At 38.8% G+C, this 27,441-nt stretch overlaps 1 protein-coding gene and 1 pseudogene across 1 annotated transcript in view; both read right to left on the bottom strand.

Annotated features, from left to right (window-relative positions):
• The window catches only part of CNTNAP2 (contactin associated protein 2), a 982,287-nt gene that overhangs the window by 664,578 nt on the left and 290,268 nt on the right, over positions 1–27,441 (bottom strand). Inside the window, exon 7 of the mRNA XM_073809473.1 lies at positions 3,929–4,129. Coding sequence (XP_073665574.1) covers positions 3,929–4,129 — 201 coding nt within the window. The remainder of the gene's footprint in view (positions 1–3,928; positions 4,130–27,441) is intronic.
• On the bottom strand, positions 98–261 carry LOC117313698 (U2 spliceosomal RNA; annotated as a pseudogene).

Genomic DNA, 27,441 nt, shown 5'->3' with positions numbered 1-27,441 from the left:
AGTTGTGAGAAACCATTAATGAGTAAATCTACATTTGTTAGCTAATGGTGTGGTACAACTAAAGATTTATCAAAATAAAAATGAGGTCCATATACATGTAAAATCAACTCTTTATCATAAGTATCATTAGCAACTATAGAGCCCCAAATGAACTCTTGAGGGTAAGGCTCTTAAAACAATAACATTTTAAGTACATAGCTATTACAAACCCATTTGATATTCATTTTACACTTGATCTTAGCCAAAAGGCCGAGAAGCGATTGATATTCATTTTAATTGCCATGACTATAATGAATATACTTTGTATTCAAACAGATGTCACAAGTACTACTACAGAAGTTCCAATATAATTCAGCCTTAGTTAAGAATGAGTAAATGGATATTAAAAATGGAACGTTACCAGGAAGGAGGGAAAAAACCAATTACAGAAAACATCAGCTCCTTAAAATAGCAAATTAAAGATTTGTATTAAATTGTATTCTTTCATATTTGGACACATACAGAATACAGTAATACAGGAAAACTTGCTATATCAACCACTCCTTTTCCTTGCCTCAGCTGTCTACAGATTAATTAACCCTGAAAATAGAAATTGGGATATGAAAAATGACTAAGAAGAGTAGGCTGAAATTCACTTTACAATGGTCTACGAAAAGGATTTTTAAAATACCACTATGCCAATTTATTTTAGCTGGAGGAACAGGTAGTTATGTATGCCATTTTATTTCAGTTGGTCAGACAAGTTCTAATATTCCCTTTAATCTTCTCCCACACAGAGGACTGATGCCTTAAAATCCAAGATGAGAGGCCTCATGCCATAAATTAAAGATGGTATTTTTCAATGTACGGTTCACTGAATGAGGCATGGATGTTTGTTAAAAGCAAACATTCCTGTGCCCCAACCAAGTTCTCCCGAGTCAGAATCACAGAATCAGCATTGTGACGAGCAACCTGAAAATTCTGACGTACACACTTGTTCAAAAACAACTGACTGAAGGTTGAATGAGGTAATATTTAAAACAATATATTTGTCATTTCATTCCAGTCAGCAAACATTTATTAAGTCTGATCCTATGTGAGTAAAAATTTGACACATGGAGGGTGTCCCCAAAGGCAAGAAGCATATGATAACATGATTTTCAATGCACAGTTTAGTAAGTATAATAATAACCTGCAAATGTCTGCAAACGCAAAGAAAATAGTGTGCTTACTGTACAGATTAACAATTCACTCTTGATTTCAATTTAGTAGTTCTTCCTCTGAAAAGGTGTCTGGAGGTTGAAGAGAAGTGTGTTTAGCTTATTATGAGAAAACGTAATGGAAGTATTTTTAAAAACAAATTTATCCTGTTTCCTGATGGTTTTGGACATCCTGGGTTTCCAAAAGGAGGGTAATAAGTGTGTGAGGCTTCTTGGTGGATGGGGGAAGGCACAGAGTATACCAATGAGGGAAAGGAAGGAATGAACTACAAGACCAGAATCGCTAAAAGCAAATTGTTTCTCTTACCTCTAGCCTAATTCTCCTGGTGCCTGAACTGTAAGATAAACTTATTTGGAGGTTGCATTGTGTTTTTTAACCACGAGAGCAAAAATTCAAACCGTAAAAGTTGACTTTGGAGTTTAATAGAAGAATGGAAGAAAATAAAGAAAACAAAGCTGATGGTACCAAGTTATTTTTCTGGTCAGCAGTTTTCCCTCACACCATCCCCTCCAGGACTGGAGACTGATGGACTGGAATCTTTGGAGTGAACTTCCACAGGGAGCACTCACTCATGAAACTGAGGGCAGACAAGCTGATGGGGTTCACTAATTGTGCCTAGTGCTCCAGATTTTCTGTAATCGTTGGTTGACTTTTCTTAGCACTGGAAACAGGATCCAGTAAAAATAAAATAAAAGGCTGAAATAAGTGAAGGGGGATAGAAGAACAGTTGTAGGGACCTTCAGGGATTTCCATTGCCCACAGCTATGGTTCTCACAGTGGTCTCTAGACCAGCAATACCATCATCACCCGGGAACTCATTGCACTAGCACACTCAGGCTGCCGTAGCAAAATACCATCGGCGGAGTGGCTTAAACGACAGACATTCTTTTCTTACAGTTCCAGAGGCTGTAAGTCCAAGAGCAAGGTACTGGCCAGTTTGGTTTCTGGTGAGAGTGCTCTTTCTGACTCTTCCTCTTTTTAAAAACCACCAATTCAGTCAGATTAGGAATCCAACCTTATAACCTCATTTAACCTTAATTATCTCCTAAAAGCCCTGTCTCAAATACGGTCACATTAGGGATTAGGACTTCAACGTGTGAATTTTGGGGGACACAATTCAGTCCAAAACACTCGTTACAAATGAAAATTCTGGAGCCCCACCTCAGACCTATGGAATCAGAAATTCAGGCGACGAAGCCCAGCAGTTTGTGTCTCATTAACCCCTCCGGGTTATTCGCATGCACACTAAAGCCTGAGAAGCATGGGCCTCCAGGGAAAATTCTCAGCATTGCACTTAATTTCCTCCACGGTTTCTCCCATTTGTACTTTCCAGCCTCATTTCTTACTGTGTTTTGACACGAACTCTGCTTCTGCTAAACTACTTCTCACCGTGGCCTGGAAGATCATTCGTATTCTGTCCTCCAGACTCTTGTTTACTCTCACCAACCTCGAATTGTCTTTCAACCTCTTTAATGAAGCATCACTTCAACATCCCAGCCACAGTCATGTCTTCTTTCTCCAAATAGCAAAAACATAATTGTCTGAACCAATCATTTTCATATTTTACAGATTTTACTTTCTTAGAGTTCATAGGTTATACTTGTCTGTAATTTTAGCACAAGGCTTTGCACATAAAAGCACTTAAATCTTCAAAACATTATAGACTGTCCTGCTTATAACTCTTCTCTGTGACTCCCTACAACACTGGCCCCAATACAACACTAATTTGGGGCATCAAGCAGTCCCTTGGTCTCTGACATAATGTCACTTCCAAAGTTGTTTAATAATAAAAAAAATCATCAATATACTATTTGCTCTTTATTAAGTCCTTAAGTGCATCAAGACTTATAACAGGCATTTAGTATATTCCCTGATCAAATTCTCACAATCACCGTGAAACAGGCATTATGATCCCTCTTTGACTGAAAGACACTGGAAACTGAGGCAGAGAAGTTCAGTGAACTCCCCCAAAGTCACATACACAAGAAGCAGCAAGGCTGAAAAGTGTGAACATGTTTCTCTGACTCAAAGCACATGCTTTACTTCTATGTTATACTATAGACGAAGAGATTTAGTTTGCTGTCAACGTAATGAATTTACTGCCAAGAATCCCAGAGTGTATGGCTCTTGTGATAAAGATACTTCCAATATACCCTTTGTAAACTATCTTCTTTACCCCCAACACACACACACACACACAAGTCCTGAAGCACTGCTAAAAGTAAGCCATCGTGGAAAAAAAGAGCAGACTTCTTGAGACCCACAGATACTGTTAAATGACTACAGACAACAAACAGCTCTAAGTTCTATCGCTCTTCTATATGCTATTTACCTGCAGACAGCCTTCAGAATTCTTTCATCTCTATGTTAGAGACAACTGAAGAACTCAAAGGGAATTACTTGAAAGTTCACAAGGAGCTTTGATAAACTTTTGCCCAAAGCAAATACTGATAATTACGCACTAGAAGCACTGACACACACACACACATACATGCATATAAAATTTTTAAATCGCTAAGTTAGAAACAATGGAATTTTTCTGAAAAAATGGTATTTCTTAGCTTCCTTCTCCAGAAAGAAAAAACAAGTGGTCATATTTTACTTTCACAGCTGCCCGTGCTTTGAAGACTGGACTGTTAAGAAATAAGCCACACCTGTTGGACTGTTTAGGTAATTCCAATCACCAGCTAAGATAGTAACTAAAAGTAACATTCCATTCTCAGCCTACCTGGGGTGTTCAACAACCTGGACATCTTGCAGAAATAGGAGATGTACTGCTCACAGTACTCGGCGCTGTTGGTGATGGCGCTGATCTGGTCCATGGAGGCGCTGTAAATGAGCTGTGTCACCGAGTATTTTTCTGGGTTGTAGCCCACCACCGTCGTCTGCATCTGCAAATCATGAGACACTATCGTCCACACTTTGTCCTCTGTGGGGAGAAAAATGCCACGACAATGGGTCATTAGTATGCAAATGCATCTTCAAATGTCAGAAAATAAGTGAGCTATAATTTCACTGGTGTTTTCCCTGAACTGCTGTAGAACAGAGCTAAGGATAGTAATACTTGAAGTAACCCCTACCCTTTCTCACACTTAAGTTCTGCTTATATAGACAGAGTAGAAAAGTAATATTTTTTTATTAAAAACAAACGCAAGATAGCTCCTGAAAATGAAACCAAATAGCCTGAGAATCTGGTTGATGCTCTAATATCTGCAGCATTGAATGTGAGGCCCATTGTGTTCCAAAGGCTTCCCGACTCTGTAATCCCTCACTCCTTCCGTAGAACAGTATTTGCTCCTTCCTAAAGGAACTACGTGCTCTCAAGTCTCTGGATCTTTGTACGTGCTGTTTGCTCTAATCAGAATATGCATACTCATCTTGTCAACAAATATTCTTTTCACCCTGACCTTTCAGTTATAATTAGATACTGCATGCTCTGTTACTGAAATGCTCTACACATGTGGAATGATGCAAATAAGTAATTATCTTGGTGTTTTGGACCCTGAAAATTTCAATATGTGAAAAGGAGAAGCATATATAAGATTGATGAGATTAAATTAAAATGCTATATAGTTCTGCATTTGAATTAGAAGCATCACTATGAACCCAGGATGATGTTATCTTTTTTAAAATGTAGATATATGTCTTAGCTCTGTCCACTGAAAAAGTTCCCAAACAAGGACCAACCTCTGGCACCCGACTGTCATTACTCAATACCACTTTCCATTAAGAGAAAACTAAGCTCCTGGAGAAATGGCTGATTCAGGGCTGGAAATGGATAAGAGGAGCCTGGAACATATTGTCACTTCAGAAACAAACTACTGGAGACAGAGAGTGGTTCAAAAAACCCCAGGGCCAAAGAAGGATGATTTTAATTAACATCAATAAGAATTTCCTGCAATGAATTAAAATACAGCAAGTATATTTAACTCCATGAATTTGTACAAAAAAAAGAAATGTCTAATTTTGGAAGATGCTAGGTAACTAACTCATTACTTTGAATATTGGTAAATAGAGGCAAAGAATCCAGCATTTAGTCTACCTTAGCTATATGAGGTGTAATGTAACTAAATACTTTCTTTACGGAAATATTTCAGCTCATAAATGAAGGCTAAATGATAAATGTTTTAACTTCTAACAAGTTAGTAGGATCTAAGTAGGATTATTCACGGTCACTAATACAACAAGTAAAACCGGAGGAGACATGCGTCCTGGGGATCAGGAGGGGCAGGCAAGTACACAGGCCTACCTGTGGAGGGGTGTGGACAAAACTCAGAGGTGAATTTCACCAAGCTTACAGACCTACCTGCCAACTTCTAGAAAACACAGGGGAAAGGGGAACATGTTAAATGTCACCAAAGGGAAACAGCGAAATCCATGCTGTGGAAAACTGTATACATCATACAATCTAGTTTTTCAACAGGTGAGTGATAAATAACAAAGGAAGAGAGAGAGACACACACACAGGAGAGAGACAGACGGAGAGACAGAGAACTTTAGATTAAGAGAGATGAGAGATATCCTGAACTTGCCCCTCCTGAGGTCTTCCTATTTCAGGAAATGGCAACTCCACTCGTCCAGTTCTAGGACAAAAGCCTTGGAGTCGCTCTCAACTCTTCCCTTTCTTCCACCTCCTCCTGCAGCCTGGCAGTGACCCCCGCCTGCTCTACCTTCAATAATTATTCCGAATCTGGGCACTCCTTACCCCACCCCCCACCACTGCTCTGGTCGAAGCCCCAGGGCCGCTCGCCTGCATCCCACAGTAACCTCTAACCAGTCCCCTCTTTCCACCCTTGCACCCTCACGCCTACCTTCAACACATCAACCAGGCTGAGGTTTTCGAGCACAAGTCAGATTCTGACACAGCTCAGGGTCCTCACATGGCACCCGGTCTCGTTCACAGACAAAGTCTAGTTCTTAGAATAGTGAAAGACGCTCCGAGATCCGGCTCTTCCTTGCCGCCCTACTAATCTCTCCCTTGCTCCCTTGGCTCTGCCTCCTTGGAGACTCGCACTTGCTCTTTCCTGCATCTAGAGCCGTCTTTCCTCAAGCCCACTCTTTCTCCAGATCTGAGCTCCAGTGACAACCTTCCCTTCCCGAGTCCCACCCCACCACGGATGCTCTCCATCTACCTGCCCAGCTTTGCTTTTCTCCATAACGTTTATCTCTATCTTAGGGCACATTTAAATTATTTTTAAATGTCTGTCTCCCACCATTAGAAGGGAAGAAAGCAGGGATTGTTTCAATGCTATATGCAATGTGTTTAGGATGGTAATTGACATATAGCAGGTCTGCAAAAATATTAGTTGAATAGAAGAATGAATTAATTAAAATAAACAGAATACAAATACTTAATCTAGGAACTTTTAAAAATCGCTTTCGTTCAAGTTCTGCCGAGACTGTCCTTAGAGACTGTGGACAGGCCACTTCACTCCTCTGAGCCGGAATCTCCCTTCATCTGTTACGACATGGCTCTCTATGGAGACTTCCCAGCTTGCTGTTCTTAAATTGATTAAAAGAAGTTCAGTTATGGTGTCCCCTGTAGTCATTTTCTATAGATAATTGTTTTTCCAGTTTTATCTTTGGCCTGATCAGAACTGCCTTCCTTTAGTTCCTCTGATACAGCAAGAAAAGCTACAATATATTTTGGTAATTCTGTCACTTTCTGACATGATTCTGAAAACAAACTGATTGTCATGCATATCCAGACCTTCAGATTTACCTTCACCTAATTAAAAATTCATTAATTGAATTAGGGTACTTCTATCACTTTTCTGTTACAATAAGTCTATGGCATAGAATTCTCAAATGTTTGACACCACTTGCTTTTTCCTCCCTCCCTCCTTCCTCTCTTCTTTCTTTCCCTCCCTCCCTGCCTTCCTTCTTCGTTTCTTTCTCTTTTTCTCTTCCTTTAACTTCTGATGGAACAGCATTCTAATCTGACCCTCCTTTAAATATCATAACCCCCTTTTTATATATACAAAATAGGTTAATAAAGGCAAACATTAACTAAGCAAGTAAAACAGAATGATCACCAATTATGGTCACTGTCAATAACTTTAAAAAGACTAACCAATTTGTTAATGTTGATGAATCTCTAACATTTTGGTCCTGGTGACTTCTTGACCCTAAACTCTAGTTCCAGCCATCTCAGCACACACATTTCATCATCAAAACCCTCCCTGTACATTATATCTTTATATTTGTTTTATAGTCCACTCATTCATTCAACAAATATTATCATGTACTTACTTACTATATGACCAGTACAGATCTAGGCACCATGGAAACCACAGCAAAAAAAAAAGCATTCATAAATTTTTGCAGCTTACATTCTTACATTCTGGTGGAGAAAAGAAAACAGATAATAAGCAAAATTAAAAGAACACACACATATATATATATATATATATATATATATATATATAGTTAGCCAGTGATAATGGCGAGGAGGAAAACTAAATCAGGGAAGGGAAGAATAGGCTGTGTGTACAGGGATTGCATTTTTAAACACAGAGGAAACCATAAAAGCCCTGAGAAAGTGACATTTCAATAAATAAGGTAGCTATCCAGCAAGCCATGTAGATGTCTGGGGAAAAGTATTCCAGACAGAGGGAATGAAAATGCAAATGTTCTAAATCTAGAATATTCCGGATGTCCTTCAGGTATACAAGAAAGCCAGTGAGTGACGAAAGGGGAGAGGAGCAGAAGTTGAAGGCGGAAATGTAATGAGAATGAGTGGATTGTGACCTTACAGTGAGATGGAAAGCCACTGGCTTTGGAAGGTTTGGAGCAAGTGAAAGTAGTTTGCTTTAACTTAATCTTTGACATACCATTCTTTGCTGCAATAAAATTATACTTCAGAGGGGTTTGAAAAATAATATATATATGTACCTTTATAAAGACTTAAAACTTTCTACAGTGTCATGGCATTATAAAAGGTAATATATAAGCTCTACTTTGATAGCATAAAACAATTACTGTTGATGCATCTTACAAATTGTTAATGCTTGCATATTACACATTGCGATGGCTCCTTTGGAGCTATTAAATCTTAAATGACAAATGGATATTAACCATTTTGCAGATATCCAGCATGTAGAAGAAAGTTATGCTGTATAGATTTTTCTTCACTAGTATCATAAGTGGAAAAATTAAAAATCTTATTCCCATATTCACAGTGTGTTTATATAGCATGTATTGTAAGATATGTGTGTAATGCAAATAAAAACTAATGTGTATGGAAAGTTCTAATTTCTGCCACTGTCCGTTTTCATGAAGAAGCAATTGATAAGCTAGTGTATTTCAAATATTCTTTTTGGATTAGTGTGCTAAGAAAATGGCCTTTGTGATTACTTAGTGCTTAGTATCTGTCGCATCATGCAATTACATATTTAAAAACTGTCACATTGTACATTGTTTTAAATATAGCTGATTTAATGATATGTTTCAAATACTGGGGTACATCTGGAACATACTGTGGGAATACCTCCCTCTCCTTGGCATTTACAGGGTCCTCAAGATTACCCAGCTTAGTTGTGTTGACATATGTACATTAGAAAGGTCGCTCTGCTACCTGTATCAGTGACCCCATATCCTTATCCTAACTGTAATTCTCAGGTAATTCACTTCATGAGAACTCAATTCCTGGCACAGTTGGAGTTATGACCAGGGCCTGATAAAGCCAGGAAATGACCAGTGAAGAAGGCAAAGAATTACTCCTCCCAGAATATAACCAGTTTCTTCATCATACATATGGCTTTTCTTTGACTCTTTTCCATGTTATTTATCCATATATAATCTGAAGTTCACAGTACAGAGCAGGTCTTTATACAGCACATTTTAATTAAAGTCCAATCTGACCTAATTCCAGTGGGAAAAAATTTTGTGTCCCATACATCTGAATATGCATCTAAGTGTTTCTGATTTTCAAGCAGCATCATGGTTCTGGTTATTGACCAATTTGTCAATCTGGGAGCTTTTTACACCTTTATTCAAATTAACTCTGAAATGATCTTTAAAATTAAGGGAATATTGTATTATAAATTACCTAAATTTAAAATGGTGTATAAAGCTTGTTAGGTGGGCCTCAGCAACATCTCCTTGTGGTCCAAATCCCTGAGCAGCCCTATTACCTATTACAGTAATTCTACAGGAATGACGTTGGGTCTCTCACTCTGAGAGTAACACAACTGAAACTGAACTATAATACATGCCTCACCTAAGATTTTCCATATTGCATGTAAAACTTGGCCTGCTGCATAAAACTAGTGAATTCAATTTTGTATATCCTTAAATTTCTTCTCTATCTCATAAACTGCATTCTGATTAACTAGGTTTGTGGTTTTCTTTGAGCATAGAAGTCTTAATAGTTATTATCCTGATTCAGTAAATCAACAACTGAACCTCAACTATGAGGAAGATATGAGCAAGGATCGCCAATGAAACACTATAGCATCAATAAGAATTGCTTACATGTTTGTAGCCTTACAGGAGAACACAGCCAAGGGAAGAAGCCTACCATTTAAAAGAAACCATGTTCTCATGTGAAAAATTTTGAGTTCCACATAGTATCAAGATGATGTCATTTTAGAGAGCATCCATTTTGAATCTCTTCAATTAGAGATTAAGAAGTCAAGTGTAATAGAGTTACCACATGATCCTGCAATCCCACTCCTGGGCATACATCCAGAAAAGACAAAAACTCTGGTTCAAAAAGATACATGCACCCCAGTGTTCACAGCAGCACTACTTACAATAGCCAAGACATGGAAACAACCTAAATGTGCATCAATGAATGGCTAAAGAAGATTTTATATACATATTATAAAATAATATGTATATAAAATGGAATATTAGCCATAAAAAGAATGAAATATTGTCATTTGCAACAACATGGATGGACCTAGAGATTATCATGCTAAGTGAAGTGAGTCAGAGAAAGACAAGTATCACATGATATCACTTATATGTGGAATCTAAAAAAAATACAAATGAACTAATTTACAAACAGAAACAGTCTCACAGACACAGAAAACAAACTTTCTCAAAGGGGAAAGGGTGGGGGAAGGGATAAATTAGGAGCATGGGATTAACAGATGCACCACTATATATAAAATATACAACAAGGATTTACTGTATAGCACAGGGAACTATATTCAATATCTTATAATAACCAATAATGGAAGAGAATCTGAAAAAGAATATATATATATGAATCACTTTGCTGTACACCTGAAACTAACACAATATTGTAAATCAACTATACTTCAATTAAAAAAAAAAGTGTCAGAAGTGATAAGTGGCTTGACCAAATGAATACGAAAAGTTAGTGCCAAAATAATGGAAACTTTGTCCCCTAATTCTGGATTTAGTGCTCTTTTCACTACACATGTCTTTGACCCAGTGGTGATATGCCTGGTGACATGTCAAAGTATTTACTGTCTTCCCCACAGCACCCCACTAATTTTCAGGGGGCAGGGGAACATAGACACTATTTTAGACTTTTTAAATATTATTTTAAATTACAATATACAAGTTATTACATCAAGAAAAATGTCATAAAATCATGAATACATTCATAAACAATTACTGAGTTTTTGATCTGTTTCAGCACGATGTTAGGTTCTGGAAGTTCAAGGATGAAAAAGACTTGAGTTCCTGTCCTCAACAAGCCTGTAGTCCAATGGAGGGGAGAAAACATTAAGCTTGAAATTGCAAATTGCGAACAGGTGCTAAAACAGATATATGCACAGGGTCTTGTGAGTTCACATGGAAAGTCTGTATAACCCAGCTTTAGACAGCCATAAGTGACCCAAGAGGACATGGCATTTTCAGTGAATGATGAAGGTTAAATAGGGATGAGCCATATGAAGATGGTGATAAAAGCAGTTTCATTCTTCTTATAGCTCAGACCAAATACCTTGGAGACAAAACGTTCAGTAAATGGGATCTGGATCAACTGGAAATTGAAGGGTCTGGAATGGTGAAGTATAAGATTGCATTCATAACAATTGCATATGGGTTGAAAGTTCTAGTAGATCGTCACGGTGTAGGTGTTGAAATGCTGTGGAGATGGACGATTAATTTATATTTTTAAAAATATTTCTCCAAAGGCATATAGGACAAGCCCACAGCTAACATCATACTCAACAGGGAACAGCTGAAAGCTTTGCTTCTAAAACTCTGGAACAAGTCAGGGGGAATATGATTAGGGATATACCTAGGCTTTAATTGATATTTGATGTTATATTTCTTAATCTGGGTGTTGTATACAAACTAGAAATACTTCATATTGAAACAAACAATTAACAGGTACCTTATTTCAGGTAAACTTTATATGAATTCCAGATTTGCAACAGTAATAATCTAGGAAATACTGGTCATTTTACATGAGCTATGTGTGCTTTACTGCATAAGTCACAGAACAATTTCTTATATAGTTGCTTATCCAAAGTATTAAATAATTCTACAAACTATGTTAGGTTATAATGATGGTAGACTATGATGGTTTTTTGTTTTTGTTTCATTTTTTAGTCATTTGTCAGAGGATCTATTTGAAAATTTCATCAGTCTTCCAGGCAGATAAGTTTAAAGACCACTAATTTTATAGACCATTATTTTGTTTAGAAGGTTTTCTCAATAGTTATGATCCTATTGACACAATTTAACTTACTAGAAATCTTTGGTGTCATATTTTTCTCCCCCCAAATACATTTTGTGTGAGCATCACAAGCATCTCTGTAACGTAGACCCTAATATCATAGAGGTCATTTCACCGTGGTGGGCTTCGATGGTTTGAGCTACTCCATAATGCCTGCTGTATGCAGCTCAGGTGGCATAAGCAGCTTCAATCACGTGTAGAGAAATAAGGATATAAAGCAGACGGAACCCCTGCAGGAAGCACCGAGGAAATGAACTAAAAGTACAGATGATGTTCTGCAGGTGGTGGAAAATGTTGATCATTTTTATGCTCACAATTCCAGCTCACAATTCCAGCTCAAAAATGGAGTGTTGTGAGCAAGTATAAATAATGGTGGCTCATTCATACCCACCTGAAGAACAATCTGGAGCCTATGTATATCGTTTTTCAAGGAAGACATTAACTATTTTCTGGGAAGAAGAATATTTGTTAATGTTTTTGTTCCACTGTAGAGATGTTAACATTCTTTTACAATACGGCTAGAGTTACTGACTGCATTTATATGAATACTTAGACAAACTAATCTTCCCTTTCCTTTTTCTCTCACACTGGGTAGAGATGTAGTTGGTGTGTATTTGATAGTCTGGAGTTCATCTCTGTGGCAATAAGATTTCTATCCTGTGTAGCAAGGAAATGTTACTCTTCAATTTGTGTTGCTTATAATGGTAATTAGATTTTGATCTGAGTTCAAACTTGGATACTAGGTAAACGTCATCTTGGATCAATGACTGACCATTTCTGTGGACCTTTCAAGATAACACTTGCTTCCTATTATTTAAAAATACCTTAAAACATATTGCACACACTTGGTTAAAAAAAATCACTTCAAGTATTTACCACACTGACCTAGCTGTAGTTCAAATATGCCAGGCACTTATGCTTTAAGGCTTCTGCATGGCTGTTTCCCCTGCCTAGAGGAATTTTTCCATATGGTCTCAAGGCTAACTCCCTCGCCTCCATTAGTCTTGATTCAAATGGCATGTTCTCATTGAGGTCTGTGAAGTCCATCTTATTTAAACTTACTCTGTCCCTTCCCTTCTCTACACCCAAAGCACATACGTATGGCCTTTGAACATAGTATACAATTTACTTGCTTGTTATTTTTATCGTCTGTCTCCCTACCCCACCTTCCTCATAGACTATAAACTTCAATATATCAGTGAATTTTTAAAATAAATTTTGTTTACTCATGAATCTTAAATTCTTAGAATAGTACCTAGAAGTCTGCAGAAGTTCATAAATATTGTGCTAATAATATACCTTAACCCTTTCTTCACTTAGTTTCCAACAAATCTCTATCACAATCATCATCAGTGATTTGATGGTATTTGGTAGTATGTATCCATTTGATATATACTAACAAATGTAAAATAGATAGCTAGTGAGAAGCAGCCACATAGCACAGGGAGATCAGCTCAGTGCTTTGTGACCACCTAGAGAGGTGGGATAGGGAGGTTGGGAGGGAGACGCAAGAGGGAGGAGATGTGGATATATATGTATATGTACAGCTGATTCACTTTGTTATAAAGCAGAAACTAACACACCATTGTAAAGCAATTATACTCCAATAAAGATGTTCAAAAACAAAAAAAAAAAACGAAATACAGTTCATGGGCTTATAGATCCCATCAGATAGTCCTACAATTTATTAAGCTTCAAAAAAAATAAACATTTAGAAAGTCCTTACAGGTGGAACAAAGTGATATTTGAAATTATAAAATCCTGGTACTGTACTTGCAGTATTTACAAGATTTTTTTAATCTTGTAAACTGCAAGGATTTTTTTAAAGAGCAACATGATAATACATCCAAGATGCAATAAGCTTCTTAAAACCATCATCATTTTCTTTCTGGATTGAACAGTAAGATGATAATCATTCTGTGCTAAGTGTGTGCACATCTCCTTACACAGCAAGAGATCCTGAACACAGGAGTTTCATTCATCAACAACTTGCTTTATTCCAAGCACTGTTCTAGGTCCTGAGCACATGAAGGCAAATAACACGTGTGGCATGCCACCAAAGAGCTAGTGGGAAGAAGGTACACAAAATAAGTAATTACTGTACAACTGAAAAAATAACTTACTTTTCAAGCAACTGCCAGAATCATCCAAGTAATGAGATTTAGCATATAAACCATAAACCCACTTATGACCTACATCACATCCTTTAACATACATAACACAATCTTCAAAATTCTCTGCTATTTGTATTTACATATTTTTTTTATTGTTGGGAGATTTTATTTTGCTGACACTTAGTTTAAACCTAAGCTGTATCAGGCTAACTTGAGAAATTATATTCTTCCTGAAGTTTCTATCCAAAAAGCTTTGATGTAGCAGAAAACACACAATTGAGAATGACAGCTTGATTCGCTATTAACAGGATAGAATCTCATAAGATGGCCCTTCCTTTCATGTTGACCCTAGCTCACATTACTGTCTGCTCCTGAAACTTGAAAAGATCAAATACATCCCAGCAATTTACATTTTGGGGGCACTAAGGGCTGTGGTTTAGGCGATGTCCCATCAGAAAGTTTGTGGCAACAGAAACAAACTCACAGACATAGAAAATAAATTTATGGTTACAAAAGGGGAAGTGGGGGGGGGATAAATTAGGAGTCTGGAATTAGCAGATACAAACTACTATATATAAAATAGATAAACAACAAGGTCCTATTGTATAGAACAGGGAACTATATTGAATATCCTGTAATAAACCATAATGGAAAAGAATAGGAAAAAAGAATATATATGTACATGTATACATGTACATATATATAACGTATAAAACTGAATCTCTTTGCTGTACACCAGAAACTAACACAATATTGTAAATCAACTATACTTCAATAAAAAAAGGAAGTTTATGGCCCTTTTCCCTCCTTTCAACCCAAGCACCAGGCTTAAACATAATTTTTTTTGATAATACAGATAATATTTATCACCTTGGAAGAAAATCCCCAAGTAATCAACTCCTCTGAGTATTTAATTTTCCCCATTAACTCAGTTTCTATTCACTAAAGCAGCCTTATTGTGAGGAACATTAGCATGACAGTCTGACAGATTAAGTTCCTCTGTGAGGATAATTCGCTAGAAATAAATTTTTAGGGAAAGAAAATCCTTAAGATAGCAGAATTAACATATTCAAAGGACCTAAAACTGGTGTTCTCACTTTAATTTTAACAGAAGTACAAATGTATTAGGTGATTTCTCTTTTTAAAAAAAAATGATTCTCTGAGAAACTAAAATATTAAAGCTCCTCTAAACCCAGCAAATTCTCCCCCACTGCCAAGAACACTCCCACCTGCCCTGGCTCTGAGTCCATCAAGTCTCAGCTTTTAAGTACTTTGCTAGAAAATATCACCCACTTCCCAAGCCCCAATATCAGATCAAGTTCAGATTAGATATCCATCCATCTCCATCTGCCTCCCTAACAACCCATGTTTACCATTGGGTTTGCATTTCTCATATCGTATTTGGAACATATTTGTCGTAACCACAACTCTGCTGTCTCTGAGGCAGAGTTGGATACCACTGTCATTGCTGAATCCTTATTGCCTAACCGAGTACCTGGTGCAGGTACTCAAGTGCTCAATAAATACTTTCTGAACTAATGAACTGGCACAGAGTTCGACACTAGGCTCAAGAAGCAGACGCAGCTGAAGGACGTGGGGTGGGGTTCAGACTGAGGAGCCATGCTGCAAAGGGTCTGAGACTGAGGAGCTGAATAAGATGCAAAGGATGATAGAAAGCCAACAGGGAGGCAGTACAGTCAGGCTTCTGTTTTTGAAAGATCCCTCTGGATTGGCTTCTGGGAAGATGGCGGAAGAGTAAGACGCGGAGATCATCTTCCTCCCCACAGATACACCAGAAATACATCAACACATGGAACAACGCCTACAGAACACCTACTGAACGCTGGCAGAAAACCTCGGACCTCCCAAAAGGCAAGAAATCCCCCACGTACCTGGGTAGGGCAAAAAGAAAAAAAAGAATAAACAGAGACAAAAGGATAGGGACGGGACCTCCACCAGTGGGAGGGAGCTGTGAAGGAGGAAAGGTTTCCACACTAGGAAGCCTCTTCGCGGGCAGAGACTGCGGGTGACGGAGGGGGAAAGCTTCGGTGCCGCGGAGGAGAGCACAGCAACAGGGTGCTGAGGGCAAAGCGGGGAGATTCCCGCACAGAGGATCAGGGCCGACCGGCACTCACCAGACCGAGAGGCTTGTCTGCTCACCCGCCGGGGCGGGCGGGGCTGGGAGCTGAGGCTCGGGCTTCGGTCGGAGCACAGGGAGAGGACTGGGGTTGGCGGCGTGAACACAGCCTGCAGGGGTTTGTGCGCCACGGCTGGCCGGGAGGGAGTCCGGGGAAAAGTCTGGACCTGCCGAAGAGGCAAGAGACTTTTTCTTGCCTCTTTGTTTCCTGGTGCGCGAGGAGAGGGGATTAAGGGCGCTGCTTAAAGGAGCTCCAGAGACGGGCGCGAGCCGTGGCTAAAAGTGCAAACCACAGAGACGGGCATGAGACACTAAGGCTGCTGCTGCCGCCACAAAGAAGCCTGTGTGCGAGCACAGGTTAGCATCTACACCCCCTTCCGGGGAGCCTGTGCACCTCGCCACTGCCAGGGTCCAGGGATCCAGGGACAACTCCCCCGGGAGAATGCACAGCGCACCTCAGGCTGGTGCAACGTCACGCCGGCCTCTGCCGCCGCAGGCTCACCCCGCATTCGTGCCCCTCCCTCCCCACGCCTGAGTGAGCAAGAGCCCCCGAATCAGCGGCTCCTTTAACCCCATCCTGTCTGAGCAAAGAACAGACGCCCTCAGGCGACCTACACGCAGAGGCGGGGCCAAATCCCTTGGGAGCTGTGAGAACAAAGAAGAGAAAGGGAAATCTCTCCCAGCAGCCTCAGAAGCAGCAGATTAAATCTCCACAATCAACTCGATGTACCTGCATCTGTGGAATACCTGAATAGACAACGAATCATCCCAAATTAAGGAGGTGAAGTTTGAGAGCAAGATTTATGATTTTTTCCCCTTTTCCTCTTTTTGTGAGTGTGTATGTGTATGCTTCTGTGGGAGATTTTGTCTGTATAGCTTTGCTTCCACCATTTGTCCTTGGGTTCTATCATCCGGTTTTGTTTTTGTTTTTTTAATTTTTTCTTTTTTTTCTTAATAATTAATTTTTTATTTTAATACCTTTATTATATTTTATCTTACTTTATTTTATTGTACTTTATCTTCTTTCTTTCCTTCCTTCCCTCCTCCCTCCCTCCCTCCCTCCTTCCCTTCTTTCTTTCTTTCTTTCTTTCTTTCTTTCTTCTACTAATTCTTTCTTTCTAGTTTTTCTCCCTTTTATTCTGAGCCATGTGGATGAAAGGCTCTTGGTGCTGCAGCCAGGAGTCAGTGCTGTGCCTCTGAGGTGGGAGAGCTAACTTCAGGACACTGGTCCACAAGAGACCTCCCAGCTCGACATGATATCACATGGCGAACGTCTCCCAGAGATCTCCATCTCAACACCAAGACCCAGCTTCACTCAACGACCAGCAAGCTACAGTGCTGGACATCCTACGCCAAACAACTAGCAAGACAGGAAGACAACCCCACCCATTAGCAGAGAGGCTGCCTAAAATCATAATAAGGCCACAGACACCCCAAAACACACCGCCAGACGTGGACCTGCCCACCAGAAAGACAAGATCCAGCCTCATGCACCAGAACACAGGCATTAGTCCCCTCCACCAGGAAGCCTACACAGCCCACTGAACCAACCTTAGCCACTGGGGACAGACACCAAAGACAACAGGAACTACGAACCTGCAGCCTGCAAAAAGGAGACCCCAAACACAGTAAGATAAGCAAAATGAGAAGACAGAAAAACACACAGCAGATGAAGGAGCAAGATACAAACCCACCAGACCTAACAAATGAAGAGGAAATAGGCAGTCTACCTGAAAAAGAATTCAGAATAATGATAGTAAAGATGATCCAAAATCTTGGAAATAGAATAGACAAAATGCAAGAAACATTTCACAAGGACCTAGAAGAACTGAAGATGAAACAAACAATGATGAACAACACAATAAATGAAATTAAAAATACTCTAGATGAGATCAATAGCAGAATAACTGAGGCAGAAGAACGGATAAGTGACCTGGAAGATAAAATAGTGGAAATAACTACTGCAGAGCAGAATAAAGAAAAAAGAATGAAAAGAACTGAGGACAGTCTCAGAGAACTCTGGGACAACATTAAACACACCAACATTCAAATTATAGGGGTTCCAGAAGAAGAAGAGAAAAAAGAAAGGGACTGAGAAAATATATGAAGAGATTATAGTTGAAAACTTCCCTAATATGGGAAAGGAAATAGTTAATCAAGTCCAGGAAGCACAGAGAGTCCCATACAGGATAGATCCAAGGAGAAACATGCCAAGACACATATTAATCAAACTGTCAAAAATTAAATACAAAGAAAACATATTAAAAGCAGCAAGGGAAAAACAACAAATAACACACAAGGGAATCCCCATAAGGTTAACAGCTGATCTTTCAGCAGAAACTCTTCAAGGCAGAAGGGACTGGCAGGACATATTTAAAGTGATGACGGAGAAAAACCTGCAACCAAGATTACTCTACCCAGCAAGGATCTCATTCAGATTTGATGGAGAAATTAAAACCTGTACAGACAAGCAAAAGCTGAGAGAGTTCAGCGCCACCAAACCAGCTTTGCAACAACTGCTAAAGCAACTTCTCTAGGCAAGAAACACAAGAGAAGGAAAAGACCTACAATACCAAACCCAAAACAATTAAGAAAATGGGAATAGGAACATACATATCGATAATTACCTTTAATGTAAATGGACTAAATGCTCCGACCAAAAGACACAGATTGGCTGAATGGATACAAAAACAAGACCCATATATTTGCTGCCTACAAGAGACCCACTTCAGACCTAGAGACACATACAGACTGAAAGTAAGGGGATGGAAAAAGATATTTCATGCAAATGGAAACCAAAAGAAAGCTGGAGTAACAATTCTCATATCAGACAAAATAGACTTTAAAATAAAGACTATTAGAAGAGACAAAGGACACCACATAATGATCAAGGGATCGATCCAAGAATAAGATATAACAATTGTAAATATTTATGCACCCAACATAGGAGCACCTCAATACATAAGGCAAATACTAACAGCCGTAAAAGGGGAAATTGACTTTAACACAATCATTGTAAGGGGCTTTAACACCCCACTTTCAACAATGGACAGATCATCCAACAAGATGGACTTAATTGATATTTATAAGACATTCCATCCAAAAACAACAGAATACACATTTTTCTCAAGTGCTCATGGAACATTTTCCAGGATAGATCATATCTTGGGTCACAAATCAAGCCTTGGTAAATTTAAGAAAACTGAAATTGTATCAAGTGTCTTTTCCGACGACAACTCTATGAGACTAGATATCAATTACAGGAAAAGATCTGTAAAAAATACAAACACACGGAGGCTAAACAATACACTACTTAATAACCAAGTGATCACTGAAGAAATCAAAGACTAAATCAAAAAATATCTAAAAACAAATGATAATGGAGACACGACGACCCAAAACCTATGGGATGCAGCAAAAGCAGTTCTAAGAGGGAAGTTTATAGCAATACAATCCTACCTTAAGAAACAGGAAACATCTCGAATAAACAACCTAACCTTGCACCTAAAGCAATTAGAGAAAGAAGAACAAAAAAACCCCAAAGTTAGCACAAGGAAAGAAATCATAAAGATCAGATCAGAAATAAATGAAAAAGAAATGAAGGAAATGATAGCAAAGATCAATAAAACTAAAAGCTGGTTCTTTGAGAAGATAAACAAAATCGATAAACCATTAGCCACACTCAGCAGGAAAAAAAGGGAGAAGACTCAAATCAATAGAATTAGAAATGGAAAAGGAGAAGTAACAACTGACACTGCAGAAATACAAAGGATCATGAGAGATTACTACAGGCAACTCTATGCCAATAAAATGGACAACCTGGAAGAAATGGACAAATTCTTAGAAATGCACAACCTGCTGAGACTGAATCAGGAAGAAATAGAAAATATGAACAGATCAATCACAAGCACTGAAATTGAAACTGTGATTAAAACTCTTCCAACAAACAAAAGCCCAGGACCACATGGCTTCACAGGTGAATTCTATCAAACATTTAGAGAAGAGCTAACACCTATCCTTCTCAAACTCTTCCATAATATAGCAGAGGGAGGAACACTCCCAAACTCATTCTACGAGGCCACTATCACCCTGATACCAAAACCAGACAAGGATGTCACAAAGAAAGAAAACTATAGGCCAATATCACTGATGAACATAGATGCAAAAATCCTCAACAAAATACTAGCAAACAGAATCCAACAGCACATTAAACGGATCATACACCATGACCAAGTGGGATTTATTCCAGGAATGCAAGGATTCTTCAATATACGCAAATCTATCAGTGTGATAAATCATATTAACAAATTGAAGGAGAAAAACCATATGATCATCTCAATAGATGCATAGAAAGCTTTGGACAAAATTCAACACCTATTTATGATAAAAACCCTGCAGAAAGTAGGCATAGAGGGAACTTTCCTCAACATAATAAAGGCCATATATGACAAACCCACAGCCAACATCGTCCTCAATGGTGAAAAACTGAAACCACTTCCACTAAGATCAGGAACAAGACAAGGTTGCCCACTCTCACCACTATTATTCAACATAATTTTGGAAGTTTTAGCCACAGCAATCAGAGAAGAAAAAGAAATAAAAGGAATCCAAATCAGAAAAGAAGAAGTAAAGCTGTCACTGTTTGCAGATGACATGATACTATACATAGAGAATCCTAAGGATGCTACCAGAAAACTACTAGAGCTAATCAATGAATTTGGTAAAGTAGCAGGATACAAAATTAATGCACAGAGATCTCTGGCATTCCTATACACTAATGAAAAATCTGAAAGTGAAAGCAAGAAAACACTCCCATTTACCATTGCAACAAAAAGATTAAAATATCTAGGAATAAACCTACCTAAGGAGACAAAAGACCTGTATGCAGAAAATTATAAGACACTGATGAAAGAAATTAAAGCTGATACAAAGAGATGGAGAGATATACCATGTTCTTGGATTGGAAGAATCAACATTGTGAAAATGACTCTACTACCCAAAGCAATCTACAGATTCAATGCAATCCCTATCAAACTACCACTGGCATTTTTCACAGAACTAGAACAAAAAATTTCACAATTTGTATGGAAACACAAAAGACTGCGAGTAGCCAAAGCAACCTTGAGAACGAAAAACGGAGCTGGAGGTTTCAGGCTCCCTGACTTCAGACTATACTACAAGCTACAACAATCAAGACAGTATGGTACTGGCACAAAAACAGAAAGATAGATCAATGGAACAGGATAGAAAGCCCAGAGATAAACCCACGCACATATGGTCACCTTATCTTTGATAGAGGAGGCAGGAATATACAGTGGAGAAAGGACAGCCTCTTCAATAAGTGGTGCTGGGAAAACTGGACAGGTACATGTAAAAGTATGAGATTACATCACTCCCTAACACCATACACAAAAATAAGCTCAAAATGGATCAAAGACCTAAATGTAAGGCCAGAAATTATCAAACTCTTAGAGAAAAGCATTAGGCAGAACACTCTATGACATAAATCACAGCAAGATCCTTTTTGACCCACCTCCTAGAGAAATGGAAATAAAAACAAAAATAAACAAATGGGACCTAATGACACTTCATAGCTATTGCACAGCAAAGGAAACCATAAACAAGACCAAAAGACAACCCTCAGAATGGGAGAAAATATTTGCAAATGAAGCAACTGACAAAGGATTAATCTCCAAAATTTATAAGCAGCTCATGCAGCTCAATAACAAAGAAACAAACAACCCAATCCAAAAATGGGCAGAAGACCTAAATAGACATTTCTCCAAAGAAGATATGCAGACTTCCAACAAACACATGAAAGAATGCTCAACATCATTAATCATTAGAGAAATGCAAATCAAAACTACAATGAGATATCATCTCACACCGGTCAGAATGGCCATCATCAAAAAATCTACAAACAATAAATACTGGAGAGGGTGTGGAGAAAAGGGAACCCTCTTGCACTGTTGGTGGGAATGTAAATTGATACAGCCACTGTGGAGAACAGTATGGAGGTTCCTTAAAAAACTACAAATAGAACTACCATATGACCCAGCAATCCCACTACTGGGCATATACCCTGAGAAAACCATAATTCAAAAAGAGTCATGTACCAAAATGTTCACTGCAGCTTTATTTACAATAGCCCGGAGATGGAAACAACCTAAGTGTCCATCATCGGATGAATGGATAAAGAAGATGCATCACATATATACAATGGAATATTACTCAGCCATAAAAAGAAACGAAATTGAGTCATTTGTAATGAGGTGGATAGACCTAGAGTCTGTCATACAGAGTGAAGTAAGTCAGAAAGAGAAAGACAAATACCGTATGGTAACACATATATATGGAATTTAAGAAAAAAATATGTCATTAAGAACCTAGGGGTAAGACAGGAATAAAGACACAGACCTACTAGAAAATGGACTTGAGGATATGGGGAGGGGGAAGGGTAAGCTGTGACAATGCAAGAGAGAGGCATGGACATACATACACTACCAAACGTAAGGTAGATAGCTAGTGGGAAGCAGCCGCATAGCACTGGGAGATCAGCTCGGTGCTTTGTGACCGCCTGGAGGGGTGGGATAGGGAGGGTGGGAGGCAGGGAGATGCAAGAGGGAAGAGATATGGGAACATATGTATATGTATAACTGATTCACTTTGTTATAAAGCAGAAAGTAACACACCATTATAAAGCAATTATACTCCAATAAAGATGTAAAAAAAAAGATCCCTCTAGCTGTTATTTGGAGAGTAGATTGGAGGGGATAAGCATGGAAGCAGACAGGTAATGTGAACACCTGAATAGAGATGATGGCACTGGAATCAGGGTGGTGGCAGTGGAGGTGAGGCGGATGAGTTTGAAATACATTTGATAGAAACATAGAAACTGAAATTAGTGATTGTATATGGCAAGTAGCAGGCAAGGTGGCGGGAGGAGGGTGAGTGAAAAAGTGTGTAGAATGACTGTCAGCTTTCTAGCTTAAATGAATGGGTAAATGGAAGAACACATTTTGCTGGTGGAAAGATCAAAAATTCCGTTTTTAAGTAGTAGCATATAATTGCATTTAGTGTCATGGAAATGAATGAGATAACTGAGGGGAGATGTTTAGAAAGAGAGCAAAGAGAAGAAAAGCCACGGCAAGGCCTGGGGAGCTCCAACTTTTAGAGGTCATTGAGAGAGAGAGTCTTCAAAGGAGACTGAGGTCAACGAAATCTTGTAACAGACAAGGCACATCCTTAGTATCTCTCCTCTCTACTCCATCCTCAGCGACTACAACTTCTGAGGAGGGTCTCAGGGCAGGTAATAAGGTAAAAAGATAAAAGCACCACGAATGGTTCAGCTAAAGTACTGTGTGCTCAAATGATCAAGTGTTGGCTATAATTGGAAAAGCAATCTGAGAAATGAGATAAGGCTGTTAAGTTATTATGGGAAACAAGAGGAAGAATGCTCTTCAGTAGATAATTTGCTTCCATCGAATATGTTCCTTCAAATGAGATGATGTACATCAGTAGGGAATACTTCAAAACACCTCACGTTTTTAAATGTCCCTATAAAGATCCCAAAACTTTTTCAATTCTTAAGTACGAGTTACACATCGGATAGAGAAACATTTATATCCAGACCTGCATAAAATTTCCAAAATGATGCTTCTTTGGAGATTGGAAAATAAGGCGTACAATACAATTGCATGCATAAATTGGTGAATCATTTGAATGCTGAAGTTAAGAGATGGGAAATACAGATCACGGTTACTAAATCTAGATAGGAGTCACAAAGCAAAGACAGGAATACATAAAAAGTTTACTGACTATAGCTGTTATAGGACAGGAGCTGACATTAAGAGTAGAGAAAATTTATGGGAATATTCATTATCTCTTTAAGAGACTTATTTTGAACTTGTCTCAGATCCTACCTGTCTGCCTATCTTAGATCCCTGAAAACAATCTGGGTATTTCTACACTTGACCTGCACTCAGGACTTTGACACCAGGCAGAAGGCGGTGTGTGGTGAGGGTGGGAGGGTGCAGGGAGCTCATGAGTCTCGCTTTTCTCTCCTCTCCCTGTCTTCTATCTCTCACTCTCTTTTTTACCTCAAACTCACTTCTTCTATTTCTCTTTCCTTTCCACTCTGTTTTCTTCTTTTCTCCTCTCCTCTCTCTTTTTCACACACAGAAAGGCTTTTCTTTTTATTGTGTGGCAAGAACTTTGTTTTTAAGCACATTTTTTCTTACTCTATAAATTAGTTAATTTCTGCTTTTGACTCTGATAAAATATAACTTTATACATTCAAGAAAAATGCTTTCTTCATTTAAAATTGCTATCTTGCTAAGAGTTTCTAAAAATGTAATTTGAAAATCAAAACTGAGTAACAACTCTCAGTTCTAGTGAATGTTTACCCTCCCTTCACTGGAGCAACTGGACTTGGTCTGAAGCATCACCAGATGACTTGGAAGGGATAGAGAAGGGATGGAGAAGGGAAGAAGCTAGAAAGAAAACATATCAGATAGTATTGCCAAGCACGTTGTATGTTCCAGTGGCATAACTTACGTATCATTATATAGATTGTATGTTATTTATTCAAACCCCTGACCAAAGGCTACCTTTTTACTCTATAAAATCTTGCTCATTGGGGTGTATGGTGAGACGTAAGATTTGACAGCTAGAGGGCTGGGAAACTCTCCTGCCACCAGGCAAGCCATTGTCAGCTCTAGGAGCCAAAGATCAGAACCCAGCCACCAGGAGGTGACAAATCCTCTCGACCTGTGACTGTAGGAGCTGGAGGAGTGATGTGGGTGATGGTGATAAAACACCACTTTAACACGTCTCAATTAATCCCTCTGCATCTGTCTCCTCACTGTACAATGGGCATTATCACAGTACCTGCCTACCTGATGAAGTCGTTTTGAAGAATAAATGGGAAAATACACAAAAAGGACAAAAAAGAAGAGAGCTTGTCTCAAACCAGCACTCCCTGTCTCAACTATTGTTGGTGTTTTGGGCCCTTCTCTTCCTTTGTCAACCTTTAAAATTCCCAAGAAACAGGAATATTAAAGCTGGACACAAACGAAATAGTCTGAGGTAAAAGCGTTCAAGGGACCATCTTCGTAAACTCTTACATTTGGACCTTTCAGAATGCCTTATCTCAAACAGTGGGATTGCACGTGGAATAAATGAAGACAATAATAAAAATAGCTAACACCAGTATTATTTATGAACCTGGATAGTCTTCTCACCAGTTTCTCATTTAATCCTAACACAATTTTACATGATAAGTCCTTTAAAATTAATACTTTATAATTGAGGAAGAGGAGGTTTCCAAAGACTAAATAATTTACCCAAGGTTACATTGGTGTGTAGTGAAAGGTGTATGTAACCCAGGTCTTTCTGACTGCAGAGCTTGCAGACAAGTGGAATAACTGAAATTAATAACAGAGACGTCACTTATCATGAAATTCATTTCCAAGGTCTCTGGGAGAAAAGGGAATGAGTACATTTACCAAGCTCCTCAGCGTCTCTGGGCTTTAATTTCCTCAACTGTAAATGAGGCTATAGATATACTAGATAATCTGTAAGATTCCTTCCATCTCTGAAACTCTACAGTTCTATTATCTAGCCACAGAGATAATCAGCACATGAAAGAAAATCAGAGGGAAGGCTCCCAGAAACCATACCATTATTATTTTATTCCTTCCCTAAAATTCTAATATCTATTCCTTTTTGCATTTCTCCTAAGTGAAAGTTATTCTGCAAGGTTGCCTTAAGGGCAACATTTGTTTTGTTAGAGTTATAGAAAAATAAAACCATTTACATAATAATTGTATGATGTAATTTTAATGGAAATAATGTTTTGCATGAGGTTTAATCTTTTTTCCAATCCTTTGCCTTGCATCCTACAGCTATACAATATGTGAGCTGTGGGGATGACTCTCACCTTTGTAGCAGCAGGGTGTGACCATTTGGAAGAGTTTTTCTTTAACACTAGATAATTTTGGTTTAAAGTAACCCCTGATCAAAGATTATACTCTTCATTTGTCCTCAGGGCCAAGACCTGGAGAAGTTATGAAGAAGGGCTTAATGGAAATTTCACAGTGGGTTGGAGAAATTTACCCTCCAACCCCTGTTATGTGTTTCATTTTGGTTCCCATGAAAATGTGGATTTGTGGTAGAATAATTTGTTGCAGATGCACTTTTATTTTCTAAACAGTGAAATGTAAAGGAGAGAAAATTGAAGGATGTTGAGAAAAAGGTAGTAAATTTGTCAACATGAGTTGGATCATGGGACATTTTATAGAACTAAGGCCATTTGAGAAATGCACGGAAGTAGAAAATAGTAAATAAATTCTATAGACTCATCACTTCTAAACAAAAAACGCCACTTTAAAATATTGGTGTATTCACTTTCAGTGTCTCTTGCTATATAGATTTTAATTTTTTATGTATGTACAGTCATACCATGTATGCCATTTTATAGTCATTATTTTTGCTTAGTAAAAACTAAAGGTTTGTTTTAAACTATAATTGATCACTTTCATGATGTCGGCATTAGAGTATTGAAAAAACTTGCAAAAATGTTCCTTCTAGCTAATCTTTTTTTCTTTCATTTATTCATTCATTCACTTACGTACCAAACATGTACTAAGTGCCTAAGGGGAACAGCCATTTCACTAGGCACTAAAGATACAACAATAAATCAAGACACGGTCCCTGCTTACAAGGTACCCACAGTCCAAGGCAGAAACAATTCTACCGTATTGTGTTAGTGATGTGGAAGCAGACCATGAAGCCATGAGAGCACACAGGAGACACAGCAAATTTAGACAACATTGAGAACAGTGGTCTCCTAATGTTTTTCTAGGGCGATGATATGGAGCTGTACCTTTTGGGATGTATTAATTAATTATGTAAAAAGACTCAATTAGAGCAGAGGTGGGATTTCAGGCAAAGAAAATTTGCAAAGGCCCTGAACTGCAAGTAGTTTGCTGTTGCTGCAGCTGAGGGGTGAGAGTTTACCTGGGAAGCGGGAGGACTGGAAATGAACACAGGTGCCCTTCCTTGAGCATCTGATAAAGTAGTGGGCATTGCCCTGAAGACTATTGGGGGAACCAACGAAGGATTCAAGCAGAATAAAAGATAATCAGGGGCTTCCCTGGTGGCGCAGTGGTTGAGAGTCCGCCTCCCAATGCAGGGGACACGGGTTCGTGCCCGGGTCCGGGAGGATCCCAGATGCCGCGGAACAGCTGGGCCCGTGAGCCATGGCCGCTGAGCCTGTGCGTCCGGAGCCTGTGCTCCGTAACAGGAGAGGCCACAGCAGTGAGAGG

This window comes from Tursiops truncatus, chromosome 9 (genome assembly GCF_011762595.2).
Source record: "Tursiops truncatus isolate mTurTru1 chromosome 9, mTurTru1.mat.Y, whole genome shotgun sequence".
NCBI classification, from domain to species: domain Eukaryota; kingdom Metazoa; phylum Chordata; class Mammalia; order Artiodactyla; family Delphinidae; genus Tursiops; species Tursiops truncatus.
This window is presented reverse-complemented; position numbering and strand designations above follow the sequence as displayed.